Source organism: Vanessa atalanta, chromosome 10 (genome assembly GCF_905147765.1).
Source record: "Vanessa atalanta chromosome 10, ilVanAtal1.2, whole genome shotgun sequence".
NCBI classification, from domain to species: domain Eukaryota; kingdom Metazoa; phylum Arthropoda; class Insecta; order Lepidoptera; family Nymphalidae; genus Vanessa; species Vanessa atalanta.
This window is the reverse complement of record NC_061880.1, coordinates 19,241-33,425: the sequence shown is the minus strand read 5'-3', so window position 1 is coordinate 33,425 and position 14,185 is coordinate 19,241. Positions and strand designations below refer to the sequence as shown.

General features: G+C 41.4%; 2 protein-coding genes across 2 annotated transcripts; both read right to left on the bottom strand.

The window, feature by feature from the left end:
* Positions 1 to 1,634: 1,634 nt before the first annotated feature.
* On the bottom strand, positions 1,635 to 4,664 carry LOC125066745. Its single transcript, XM_047674991.1, has 6 exons — positions 4,602 to 4,664; positions 3,694 to 4,344; positions 3,065 to 3,274; positions 2,783 to 2,983; positions 2,493 to 2,668; positions 1,635 to 1,915 (listed from the first exon to the last, which is right to left on the bottom strand). The coding sequence occupies exons 2-6, from the start codon at positions 3,751 to 3,753 to the stop codon at positions 1,843 to 1,845; spliced, it is 720 nt and encodes a 239-aa protein (XP_047530947.1). The 5' UTR covers positions 3,754 to 4,344; positions 4,602 to 4,664; the 3' UTR covers positions 1,635 to 1,842.
* Positions 4,665 to 5,651: 987 nt separating this feature from the next.
* LOC125066744 (major facilitator superfamily domain-containing protein 6-A) lies at positions 5,652 to 13,814 on the bottom strand. Its single transcript, XM_047674989.1, has 9 exons — positions 13,714 to 13,814; positions 11,951 to 12,643; positions 11,224 to 11,416; positions 10,848 to 11,015; positions 9,213 to 9,362; positions 8,938 to 9,051; positions 8,640 to 8,832; positions 7,607 to 7,923; positions 5,652 to 7,526 (listed from the first exon to the last, which is right to left on the bottom strand). Exons 1-9 carry the CDS (start codon positions 13,794 to 13,796, stop codon positions 7,437 to 7,439), a joined length of 2,001 nt encoding a protein of 666 aa, XP_047530945.1. The 5' UTR covers positions 13,797 to 13,814; the 3' UTR covers positions 5,652 to 7,436.
* Positions 13,815 to 14,185: the final 371 nt, after the last annotated feature.

Here is a 14,185-nt window from a genome sequence, read left to right as displayed (position 1 = left end):
GTCGGGTGGGCCGAGTGCGCCCGCGCGGCAGCTCCCGCGGCTGCTAGACAATAAGGAGAAGTGCGTGACGTCACCTTCTCGTTAAGCCTTAAGACTATCAAGCAATAAAGTGATATTTTTATACAATCCTCTGTTATTTTTTTCCTTTTTTGAGTCATTTTCTTATTTTGCCAAAACCTCGCCGAGGATGTATCCAGCTGCGAGATCACAATCAGCTCGAGCATCTCGATTTTTGAGAACAGATTACAGTTTTGGCGTCTGAAGCTTAAACCCAAAGTATAATAATGTAAACAATAAGCAAAATGTTACAAGTGAACAGTCTCAATATCAGTTATTTGTCGAACTAACCTAACTGCAGCATTCGCTGAGTCTGCCTTTAAGGGTCACAGGTGAAAGTTCTATTGCAGCTTGAGAGAATCTAGAGTAATTTCTAAAAATGCTGTGGTATCCGCTGTGGTATTTCGAATCCAATCAAATAAAATTCCTCTTTTAAATATAGAAGCATTACACTTTTATTATTTACAAATATTCAATATCACATAAAATATCCAGGAGGCGATCGTTTCATTCCCATAGTCTATCGACCATAAACTCATTCTATAACCTTTCGCTCACGAGCATTTTGAACGCTTTCTGTGATCCTGTTGTAGAACCGTATACATTGCCCCACAAAAGAGATACTGACTCTTTGCAGTCAAGTAACAGGAGTTTGTGTTTGTTCCATGTACCAATTTTAAGAGTAACACGTTTTCTGATAAAATCATAATCATTGGAATATATATTGAGAAGCAACAGTTAATATCTTGAATTCTTTAAGTAAACTCAATGATTCTTTAGCTACTAGGTTAAACTTGCACAATTATATTCATATATCTCTGTCTGATTTGATAAATTATTTGTTTGAAACATTCAATGTCAGGGATAGTGACTATATCATCATAATTACTTTTAACTAAGGTACCTGGGTCGAATATGACCGTCCGAAAAATATGGCCACGTGTCATTATTTCAAATACGATATATTGAATTAACCTGAATGCGACCATAAATTGTCGCTAGTGTAGCATGTATCCGAACGGGGTATCTGTCATCCCTCCCGCGCGCCCACTAGTCCCCCAGCGTTCTCTTGGTATTGTTACGTTTGCGATGAGGATAGAATAGCAGATATGAGACTATGCTTTTTATGCCAAACGTACATCCATGAAGACTGTGTTGGCTTAACAAAAGAAGACACTGATAAATTTGTTTGCTCTCGGTGCAGTCAGGACTGATTCTAAATATTTATTTTATTAGATTTCCCTACTTTTTTCTAGTTTAACATATAATTGTGATTTATCTATCAAGGATCTCAAAGTTTACGTTTTCTTTTTGATAATTTTGTTGATTTTCTATAAGTATAATATACTTAGCATTTTAAGTTTAAAATTAAGAAAGACTTGTTGAATCTCATTGTTGATTTTATCTTTCAATTTATATTTCTTGTAAAGATGGTTCTTTATTTAGTTTTTATAGGGGATCAAAACACCAATAGCTTATTGGTGTTTTCAGAAGCCTATGTCGGGAGCAATCACAGAATCCTATTATCAATATTCTGCGTGTCGTATATAAGTAATGTTATTTAATAAAAGACCATACACGTTCATAAAAGTATGCAAATGAGTTTAATTCACTATTAATAAATATAAATGTATAACTTATAAGAAATATATTATAATTCACACTGCACGCAGTCATATTCAGTCTTCAATGATTTGTCTGTGCCTGTGTCGCTAGCGGAGCGACCACTACGACGCACTACTCGAAGTGTTCACTGACACCACCAAGTACAGTTACTGGGCACTCTCACACCATCACCAGGCGACCGTTCCTGTACACCGCCCTCAGGGGAGACTTCTCGCCGTCGCCTCTCCTACAACTATATAACATACACTTCTAGTTGAACGAAAATAATTCGCATTTAGCACATAGATAAGCCCTTTACTTACTCGTACACGAGCAAGATCTAACACGATTTTTCGTCGGAATCAAATTAGGTACGAATAACGTTAGCTATAAATGTGCACAACAACACGTGTGCACTGGCTGGCGATGGCATTTTGGGTGTCGGCGAAGTCCTTATCGTCCTTGGAGACCAAAAGTAGATAAAATAAGTAGTTAGGTGGAATAGTGTTATAAAATATATTACTTGGTGGGAGGGCTCTGTGCAAGACCGTCTGGGTAGGTTCCACCCACTCACCAGATATTCCACCGCCAAACAACAGTGCTCGGTGTTGTTGTGTTCCAAGCTTGGTGGAGCATGTAAATGCAAAAAATATATTTTATTTCTGAACTTTTTGTAGTACGCAATGAAGGAAAGCTATTAAGGTTGTTTATCTGTAGTACTCGTTTTCCGGTAGGATTGGATTGTAATATTTTAACAATTTACGAGATTAATTTTACGCACGAACATGCGTGGTAATAACTATTATATAATCTTTACATCGTCTGCGGACCTAAGCGGGGTGGTGGTAGTGACCGTGCTGTGAGCGTCGAGTGCGCGTGCGCGGGGCCGGCGCGCGCCGCGCGCGGCCAGCAGCGCCAACGCGGCGGACAAGGCCTGCAGCCCCACCATGATGCCGCTGGCGCACGCTAGCACGTACACGTTGCTTGGCAGGTCTTTCTCCGCCTCCTGCACGTGTCAATTCGTTATTCGTTTCCTTGAGTCGGACCTATGACGATGGCTTTTACTTTGTTCATTTCGGATATTGTTCGGATTCCATAATATATAACTGGGAATGATTACCTCCATGAGTTGGTTGACTTTCTCGGGCAGAGGGTGATAGTGCGCTAGGTGCTGTAGCAGTGGGTGCAGGTGGTCGCTCAGCTGCAGCGCGTGTCGCAGCTCGGCCGCCTGCTTCCCGCGCATCCAGCGCAGCACGCGGTACGTCACCCAGCATCCCCACACCACCTCGCACCAGACGACCAAGAACGTTGTGGTCGCGTACTGAACGCATTACATTACATTTAATCTTAAGATTATAGAAATATAAACATATATTGTATGATTATATAACATAGTGAATACCAATATAAGAAGTACGCGTCGCAGGCTCAGTCGGCGGCAACGCAATGCGGTTAGCGCGAGATGCGCTAACAGCATTATGCTAAATCCGCTGGCAGGCAGCATGACGGCAGCCGTGCGGTACTCCAGCGAGAACAACTCCCGCGCCGCGATGTAAGCGCTGGGATCCCACTTAAGACGCGCTGCAGCTGATAGAATCGCACCCGCGAATAGCTGTGGAGTAGGAGTAGTGGTGTTTGATGATATGGTGTCGAACTGACGTATGATTGTTTGGAAAAAGAGCATATATTTAAAAACATTGTTTCATTCTATTGTTATTTACAATGAGTGTACTACCTGCTATTAGCAGTAACAAACAATATTGCCTTATCTGTAAACGGGCCGTGCGTGAGTTAGGGTGCCCACGTGACCCAAATGGTCGTGTTCTGAATCAAGTTTTGAAATGAAAACATACAACCATAAATATATACGAAACAGCATACGGAATTACTTATCTTTTAAGAAAAAAGTTGTAAACGGTATATTTGAATCAAAAATAAGAATTAAGACTTGGGAAAGTTTTGGATCTCTATGATAAAAATGATTGGCAAATGCAATGAAATATATGTTGTGATTATTGTTTTGTAACGCACCATCAATAAGAGGTTGATGTGTAGGAATGCGGTGGGCACGGCGCGCGCGACACAACCCATGTTGGCACTCGACTCGTACAACACCACGCCACAGTGCAGCACCACACGAGCGGAGCACTACAGGAACATAACCGAGAGCTTCTCCACACACAACATGAAATTCACCGAGAAACCGTTTAATGAATAAAAATATTAGGGTATTGTTGGTCCACACTTCAAATATGAATCAATCTCGCGCCACTCGCTCGAAACTCGGCCTCAGCCAAAGCGTTTGTGGTAAATGCGACAGGGTAAGGTCCTTATCAGGTTATCAGTGAACGTAAAAATAAATCAGCTGCTAGCGGCTATCTGTGTTTATCACCGAGATAGGAGTTTCTGTTTCGTATCAAATTTACTCACAATGACTAATTCGAATTTAGTGGAATATATTGTATAAATCAATAAATATGTAGGTACATACAATATATGTGTTGTTAACACTTTCTTAGATACAGTTCTGTCTTTATAGAAATCGTTAGTTTTAGTACTTATCGTAATATTTTCAGTAGGTACGCCCCGTCCCCTGTCCCGTAGTTATCTTTGTCACTTTTTATGAGAAATAATGGCTTATTTTCGAAGCAATACAGCATTAATCCTTATCCAATCTAGTACCTTAAATACATTGCGCATTTAATATAGATACATATGGCTCTTTACAGCATGTAATTTAAATGAATATTTTTAAAAGACGTTACAAATTTAACGCAGGAACATAGCAGTCTGTATTGTCTAATGACTGAAAAGCTGTGAGTGTTGTAAGACAATCTGTACTATATTTAGTATCAGCATTGCACCCGATCGAAGTCGGGGCGAGGCGCTAGTAGCTGGATAAAGAAAGTGTGTCGAACGATGCCAATTGCGATACTCACCCACACGTTGTGTTTAACATCTTTGTATCCATTTTGTAAGAACCTGAAAAATGGTTCGCCGTCTGATCCAAGCAAATTAGCAAATACCGCGATTATATGTTTACATAATAGATTGCTCGTAACTAATCAGAGTTCAAGTTGCGATCATGGCCCGATCACAGTCTTACGTAAACATCATAATTATGTTGTTTACAGTTCGTAGTTCTCAATCTTCGCGATTCGATACGATACCTGAGGTCACTCAGTCGATCCGCAAGAAAACCGAATGACTTTAAAACGATCGGAAAAATCACTGAATTATTAAATACTCGCGATTCGATCTTTTTAAAGTTCGGGTTGGATCGACGCATTAGGCAAAAGGTATCTAAGGTAAATAACAAAAAGTAATCCAATTAGTTTTTCTCAACAACAGAATTTAATTTAAAAATTGTCAAAGTTAAAAATATCAATTATTCTCATCCCGAAGGAAGTTTGGAGCTCTAAGATTACAAATGGATCGGACAGTTATTTTTATACAATGAGAAGAGTTTCAACATCTTTACCCTGAGTTTATATAGCACAAGATAATAATACCTACTATTAAAATAACCACAATATACTACTAGACTAATTGTTCTTTGTATTCTTAGCTCGCCGTTATTTCTAGTCTGATCAAAGCGGGTGTTACACACACACACACACAACTATCCAAACCACAACAGTAATCGGTCCTCTCTTGTAAAACAGGCACAAGATAATTACTAAGTTACATAGATTCTACGTGACTGTCACTGTGTGGCTGTGAATATAAGGCTCGTTATGTGAACATACTGGTCGTACGCCGCGATTTCAAGTAATGTCAATTCGTCTCCCCAGGCCCAGGTTTCGATCCCGCTGATTTTGAATAAGAAAACACAATGTGTATTATTACACCATTCGATAGTGTCGCCATAAGGATCGAGCTCTGGGAAGGACTGACAAATACTTGCTAGGTTACAGCGGGGAAGGGGTCTTGGCAGAGGAGTATGAATAGAGCTTCAATAAAATACAAGATGAATATTTCAACATTTATTATCATATATTTGAAATTGAAGATCGTCGCAGGCCGCGCAACGCCGCGCCGCCTCCCGCGACGGCGAGGGCGAGGGCGAGCGGCGACCGCGCCGCGCCGCCCCGCGCAGTGCAAAAATATATAACTGTGCCGCGCTCACATCGCTAAGAGTAATTTTACAACAAATGTATACATATAGTCATATGTCTATCGATTTAAATGTCTACATTATCAACAAAAACATAGAGGAAACGGCGCGACGCTGCTGGTCCGTCGACGGCAGCGGGACCCGGAGCGGCGCCGGCTCCGCTACTAACGTATGCGTACATCTAACTCATCACACCATGATATGAACTCGATTAAAAAACTTGTACATTTACACAACAATATGAATCGACTCCCTCTCTTATTGAATTGCGGCGGGCGATTACATTCGTCTCGAGTCACGATAATATTGCAGTGAGCAGTCTGCGGGTGACGCGACGGGCGGGCGCGCAATCGTGAAGGGAGGGTTAGGCTAGAACATAGCTGTATAATGATGGAGCCCTTTGTTGTCAACAGTAGGTATAATAATTGATATTATAACGTATTAATATAGAGTATTCTTTATATAATCTTAAATATATTACCTAGTTTACAATACACCGATAGCACGCACTATACGTTACAACAGCGAGTTTGAGCTATTAGATAGAAGATCGCGTCGAGCCACGCGCGAGTCGTGAGTCGTGACGCGCCGAGGGCCTGCAGGTTGCATGAACATCAAGTAACGAATGCCGCACTAAGAAGCCCGTAATATATTTAGTAAGCTAGTTATCGTAATTATTTAGTTTGTAAATAAAGGTTAATTTCTACTACGGTAAGAATACAGACATCACATCGAAATATATGTAGGTGGTAATTGTTAATATCTAACACGAAATCTTACATCTATCTACAAGGACCATGACTTGATGCGGACACGCTATAGAGGGACACTCATCGGGATACCTTGGCGCGTAAGGACCCTCATGGAGGAAGCTGATCGTGTCATCGTGGCCGATAAGGTCTACATCGTGGTTTGGTATCGCTGTGCTCGGAGTTTACGTGCCACATGTTTACTTAATAATTCGTTGTAAACTGAAGTCACACCGACCACATTACGTCAAGAGCCCTTAAAATGTAAGAACCGAGTGTTGTGGGAAACTAGTGCTGATAATGATGAGGTCACATTCGTATAAATACGTGCTGCCTGTCTTGGCTGTATATAGCCAACGTATTGTACTCCCTTACTGTTGCGGTGCGTGCGGAGCTACACGGCATTGTTCCTTTGAGATTTAATTTTATCGATGATTTGATGATTTGATTTTTACTTGCGAAATATTCTCTTATTCAAGGCGGTTGAGATACGCTTGTCAATAATTAAACAAAATAAATTTGTTTTATAAAATATTATTTGCCTATATGTGTATACTTATTTAAGATACTTCGGCGCTACGTAAAAGAACAAGCGAATTTATATCGCTCTAATAGAAGTTCCGAATTTTAAAATAAGTCGTCTCTTCCTTTTAATCTATTTAAAGTATCTTTAAACGCAACGTGAAAGCATCGCATTCGGTGCAGTTTTTACTACATTTCTGCCATATGTGATAAATTCATCAAGGCAGCGGTCACCTGGCGCCGCGCCACGGGAACAATCGGCAGAATACGTTCTAGTGATGGCTCTAGTGTAGTCGTCGCGTTCGCTAGGATAATTCGTGCAGCGAAAAGTAATACTGTTGTATGAATCCCGATGGTGGCGACGGGAGGGCGTCGGAGCGAGGCGTCTATCTGTAGGCGGGCTCCGACAGGAAGGGGTTGGCGGGACGCGCGGGGGCCGCCCCCGGCACGCTCAGGCTGTCCGCGCCGCTGTAGCTCTGCAACACAATCGATGTTTCATCGATCCGGGGAATGCAGTGTTAGCGAGATTTAGGTTTTAAGTATGTATCAGACGCACCTGTGTTGCGCCGTAGTTGTCGTGATGTGCGAGGTCAGCGAGGCGCGTGGAGGACAGGGCGCGGGGCAGCGGGTTGGAGGGCACGCCGTGCGGCGCGAGCACGCCCGCCTCGGCCACCGCTCGCGCCTCCTCGTCGATGGCGGCCCCGGCCACCGGCGCGTCGGCGTCGCCGCCTCGGAAGTTCACGAAGGCGAAAGCGGCGAGGGCGACTCCGCACAGAATCCCGTAGCCCGCGAACGTGCGCGTCGTGCCCCACTTCGCCACCGCGATGCCGCCCAGCACCGCGCCGCAGCCGCGGCCCAGCCCGTGGTGCAGTCCTGTGCGAGCGGGACGTAACTCATGTTTATGTTTAACACGCTTGTATCAGCTCACTTCCGAATTCAGTATGTGAACATGTGAGCATATCTAGAAAAATGATTTTAACTTAGTCCTGATAATTTACGTTTGTAAGAAGGTAGTTTAAAAATATATGATTCATATCGGCAGAGTAGATAATAATAGAGAATAAGTCCGTCTCAATAAGTAGGCATCGTAAGATCCTCTAACGGATCTTTTGCTTCGTCTAGCGAATCCATAAGTAAGTTGAGAAAATGTTGTAGCTATTAGTAAAGAGTACTCAGTAGTAAGTCAAATCGTCTATGTCAGTGCGCCAGAAGGCTATGTGGAGTAGGGTCCATGTCGGGAGATTCTGTAGTTGTAATCAGTATATAGTGTAAATACTAACTAAACAAGACTGAGTGATAATCATACAGCGTAAATGGATATTTGCTAATGCTCTAAGTTTTGAAAAAAACACCGACCATCATTACTAAATGCCAGATTTAAAGGTCATAAAGATGGTTTACCTAAACCACCTTAGAGTTGAAAACTTGAAACTCAACTCTATTGTATCGTCCATTAAAGGAAACTTAAGAAAAAACTCATTAGATAAAATATATACAAAGCTCTGTTTACGGTATCCCGATGGGTTTTTATCGCAATATGTATTTGCACTGTCTGCCTGTCTTGCATATGTCTGTGTTAACGGCAGAACCTTGCAATACGCCTTGAGCGGAGGAGCGCAGGTTCGGAGGGGCACCGTGGGCGATGTAGGAGCAGCATGCGGCCCAGACGGCGGCGTGCGTCACGCCCTGCACGAACTCGAAGGGCAGAACCCACCACGGCAGCGTGAGCCACGAGATGTACAGAAACCGGACCACGTTGCCCGCCAGACCTAGGCACAGTACCTAGAGGCACATTGGAAGAATTTCACACATTAGAAAATGTATCTAGATAAATCATAAATGTTATTGAAATAATGAAGCTTTTATAAAGTATATATAATTAATTACTTTAACGTGACCCATTTGCGTAATCAGTTTGAAGCTAAAGAAATAAGCAAAGATTTCGGAGATGTGGTTGATGACGGAGGCGACGCCGAAGAGCGTGGGCGAGCCGCCGATATCCTGCGGAAAATACACCAGTCACGAGAGCAATCCATTATTTAACTACGAACTACATTTTACTATTAAAATCCCTTTGAATAATCTCAAAAAGTCTATGGAATGTATAAAATAATAAAACACCATTTATTTTAAAGGCGAAACTATATTGCTAGTGTTAATACCTGCAAATGCCAGAAAAGAAATGTAAAGATGAGGCCTATTCCGAAACCCATGAACCAGGCGACGAGGAGGAAAGAAGCCGCCTTCACGTTCTGGAACTGCTTCAGAACCGTCACCCACTCTGGCATCTCGCGAGTGGTCTGTGCGAACACCTGTAGCGACACATATTATTACAATGTCTCAATGTTTATTTACGATCTAAGGGCTAACAATATTTGAAATCACTCGAAGAACAATTAATTGCAGAATTCGTTGATTTTCATGCAGAAAATATTATAATATATTGTAGTATTATCTATTTAATTAGCATTGGCACTGAAGGAAACAGATTACCTGGATGTCACCCGCTCGTCATGTATTCTACGGCCATACAACCATACTTATATTGTATTGTTGTGGTTTGAACTGCACGCATGGGAATGTAACATCTTAGTTCCTAAGGTTGGTGGCGCGTTGGCGTTGTAAGAACAGTTTAATATTTCTTACAGAGCGCATTTATATATAAAGTGCATTTTGGAGAAAGCTCAGAAAACCTTCTCAAAAGAGAAAAAAGGCCTAAGTCTAGCAGGGGATCTTTTAGAGGCAGTTACTTGTATTGTTGTTTGAACTATGTGTAAAATCAAGTTCTTGTTCGACGTTGACTTTGACATTTGCTTACATTAACAGCCTATAAATTTCCCACAGCTGGGTTAAGGCCTCCTGTCCCTTCGACGAGAATGTATAGAGCATATTCCACCACGCTGCTCCAAGGCGGGTTGGTGGAATACACATGTGGCAGAATTTCGTTGAAATTAGACACATGCAGGTTTCCTCACGATATTTTCCTTCAACGTCGAGCACGAGTTGAATTATAAACACAAATTAAGCAGATGAAAATTCAGTGGTGCTTGCCTGGCTTTGAACCCGAAATCATCGGTTAAGATGCACGTGTTCTAACCACTTTCATTTCGGCTCGGCTGACATTTGCTCATTGAAAGTCAAAATATTCTTATAGTAACAAGAGAAATACTTTCATCGTGTGAGGAACCGCCGAAAGAAAATCGGCGGGCCGAATCGGCGAATTGATTTATAACAGATTTTGGCCATAAATACCTTATTTTTGTTTTATATTTTTTTAATTTTTGCTTTGTTGGGTGGTTCCCTTTAATAAAAGTATAACTATGCGTTGTTCCAAAAAAACGAATAATGTAATAAATATGATATACATATATACCTCACAATACCTAGAAAATTGAATTAGATATGTGTATATTGCTAGAAATAGCAAATTCACCGCGAACTATCGCGGGCCAGTTTGGTTATAGACTTAACAATTAAGTTAAAGACGCAGTTCCAGTTTTATTTTTAATATGGATAGTCTCGAAGCTGTTGCAGTGACCAGCGAAAAAGTGTATTGGAATTTTTGACCTAGTTACAGTTTTTAATACTTTTATACGCTAATTTTAATTCAAATTTAGAAATTAGGAGTGTTTCGCCATTAATTAGTAGAAAAGTTAGTTATGAAAAACAAAACTATTTCTAAGAATAAACAGTTTTTGACTTTTCTCATAAGCATCATCCGGGCGGTTGTCTCTGTTTTCCATCTTTCGTCTATTTGAAATGATAACAGAATAACGAATTTATTGAGAAATGTTTACCTTAGCATGTTCCAAAGCCGGTTGACGAAGCGGTGGAGCGCTTGTGTCGAGACCGGGAAGTTGGAGTTGCTCCGCGAGTTGCTCTTGCAAGCGTTCTTCGTGGGTTGGCTCGGAAGGTGCGGGAGCTGGTGGAGTCTCTACGCTTATCGTCTCGTACTTGAACTTGATCTAGTGCAGGTAATTTCATTTTTATTCCAGAAGATTCGTGTATTTTATGAACGATTTTAAAATTCAAATTAAACATTTTCTGCTATAGCTGGATTCGTTAATGTTAAAATATCTTTAATGTGCACAGATTATTTTAAAAGTTCAGATTTTATAAGCAAATGCGTCAGTTGAGTTATTTTTAGTTTAAAGTATATGTCAGTTAGGACACCTGGGTAGCAGTTATTAGTGCAGCACCCATCAGCACCGAGAACGTAGCGAAGCAGATAGTGTAATTTTTCTCATAGCGTTGCGGACCTCCACAAGGATGCGTGCTGAAAGCTGTACTGTGGTCCAATGCGATACCAACAAAGAACATCGCCAAGCCCCAACCCAGTGAACCAAACATCCGTTGGTGTCCATACCTGTCCAGAACGCGATAAGTATTTTAGTATAAGTCTTATGAAAATAAATGTATTTGTTTTAAAACCTACCTAGTATGTTTTCAGTGTATAATGTTTTTAATACACGAACAAGGAAATGAAAGATAAACTAATAACACTTCGCTTCCGACTTCGAAAAGTTAATAAATAAAATAAAATATTTCAACTTGGCCTATTAAATAATTTAAAGCTCCTGTCAAAAAAACATTGATAAATAAGGCATATTACTCAATACAGCATTATATTAAAGATAAAAAGCGTGATATATAAAAATGTAATTGTTTTAGTGATTATTATTCAAATTGTGGAAAAGAGTAGGTAACTACTGAGTTTCTTGCCGGTTTTTCTCAATAGAATCTATTTTCCGAACCGGTAGTAGCTTTACATTTAGTTCGACACTGTAACGTAACAATCCAAAAGTGCTTTTATTAGTCTACTTGAATAAATAATAGTATGTTTTGATATTATTTGACGCATTCGATTTTGTTACAGTTAGGTTTAAATGTAGGGTCTTACCTGTCGGCGTCTTCTCCCAGTAAAGTTATAACAGCAGAGTCTGCTAAAGTGATCGCTGGTGCGCTGAAGAATTCTCCAATGACGACGAGCAGTAATAGCAGGAAAAATGTTTTCTGAATGTCGGGCGTGCTGTATACAATATAAGAATGTAAGGGCGTGACCCAGTTGGAGTTAGTGTCGGGATTATAGTTTTCAGCATCAGAGACCGATAGCGGCGAACCCTCGCGCCCAGCCGAGGGCAGGCGGAAGTGGCGTGTTGATGTGGGCCAGTCTTCGTCGTAACGCGGTGACACCAGCCGATAGACGCTGTCGTTAACTGGCTGCACGCATGACACCGCTGTCGGCTGTACCCAACTCAGAGGTAACGTGAATACTATCCATGCACTGAGGGACGCCAGCAATAGTGTCCTTCCCTTCTGCCATCTATCCGCCAGGCCACCCCAAAATGGCGCCGATAGGAACTCCACAAAAGGTCTCGTGCCGATGAGCAGGCCACATTGCCCTGCGTTCATACCCATTTGTTTAAAGTATACGCCCATCAGTGGGAAGAGAGAGCCAAAGGCCGAGTAGAAAAAGAAATAGAACGTCTTAACGGTCAACAGCTCGGGGTCGACCGTCCCCGCGCCGCAGATCAGCTCGAGCAGGTCGCTGCGGCCGCGAACCTTGTGAGTTGCCTCTTTAGGCGCGGGGTACCTGAAAGGTGATGTGATTATTACGCCTTGAGTATAGCATTTGACCAAGCAATACTGCTGCAATTTGTTTTGATTCGTTTTCTATAGAATACAAGTTAATATAAGTTATTTCCTTTCAATAATTTACGTTCAGCTGAGGAAAAACAAACACTTTTGTATTTAATATTGATTCTAAAATGCAGTTAAAACATCTTATTCGTCTTATTGTCACCAATTAATTATAGGCTACATTTGAAAAATAATATAGATATTTTTTTTATTAATATTTATTTACGTATTATAAGTCATTTATGACGACATTTTTGTTTAAAATTTATTCAAAATTGGTAGATCTGATCCGAAGCAGTGGCAGATGTTTCAGAAGCAACTAGCGCTGTGACGACACCGTAGCGAAACAAATGAACAGGAAATCTAATCTACTATTTTAATTTCACTAAAGACTCCGTTGTAATTTGACATCGACCTTGACACATAAAATAGTTACCATTTCGGAAGATTACAAGAATGCCTTTATTACTTTCGGCAATGTGTGGACTTTAAATGATTTGTCAGATTTTGGTAAGCTCCAACTTTTTATCAAGGCCACACCTGTAACAATATTATAGCAACGAGCGCGGTAACGCTGAGATCAATAAATACCAAAGTAACGTCTAACAGTGGGCATATATTTCTCGTTTGAGGAGTTTATTTAACAACTTCAAGAGTTTCAGATAAAATGGAGTCACTAAGTAAGCCTTGTCTCGTTTCTTATGAACGCCATTATAAAACATTATGTCGATAAGATATGTAAGTACGTAGCAGATAACCATTGCTTGTATCTGTATGTAGGTATGCGGAATTTAAAAACATATATTTAGGGACGAATGTTAAAAAAGGCGACAACAGAAAAAAGTATATAAGAATATTACTAATTACAGATAGGTCTAAAGCGTAGTTTCTTGTAATTTAGAGATTTTCTTGACACAATATTGTTTTGGCTTGCGATCGGAATGGTACGGGTGTCGTGAAAAGGATATAATAGTGTCAAGGGAAGGTTTATACTCTCGAGGACATAAATAGAGTTTCGCGCACCTGGAGGTGTCGACTTCGCCATACTCATCGGGGTTGACGAGAGGGCGCGCGACGGGCGGCGCTGTCTGTTGATGCGCCTCCATTCTGAGCGAGCGGCGGCGGGCGCCCGACTGCCGTGCCTGCTCGCTCGCCACCACCCGCTGCCGGCCGAGTCGATAGGGCCGCGCATGCGCGCCCACGCCGCCGCGCGCAGCCTCCACCGCCCATGACGTCACTCGACGAGTCCTCAGCTACACTCGAAACACTCTTTGCGATCGACATTTTCATAGCAGTAACATAAATCTTACAAGCGCTCGCACCCACTGCTCACCCTCAGGTCCTACATCGTCTTACACGTCTCGAAGGTGGCGCGGGCGGGGCTTGCGAGATTTGTTTATTCTTGATACATATTCAAATTATACTAAAATACAATTCGAATAAGTAGGTTTGTGATACAATAAAATAAATCGTATTGATGTTATTCAACTTATTT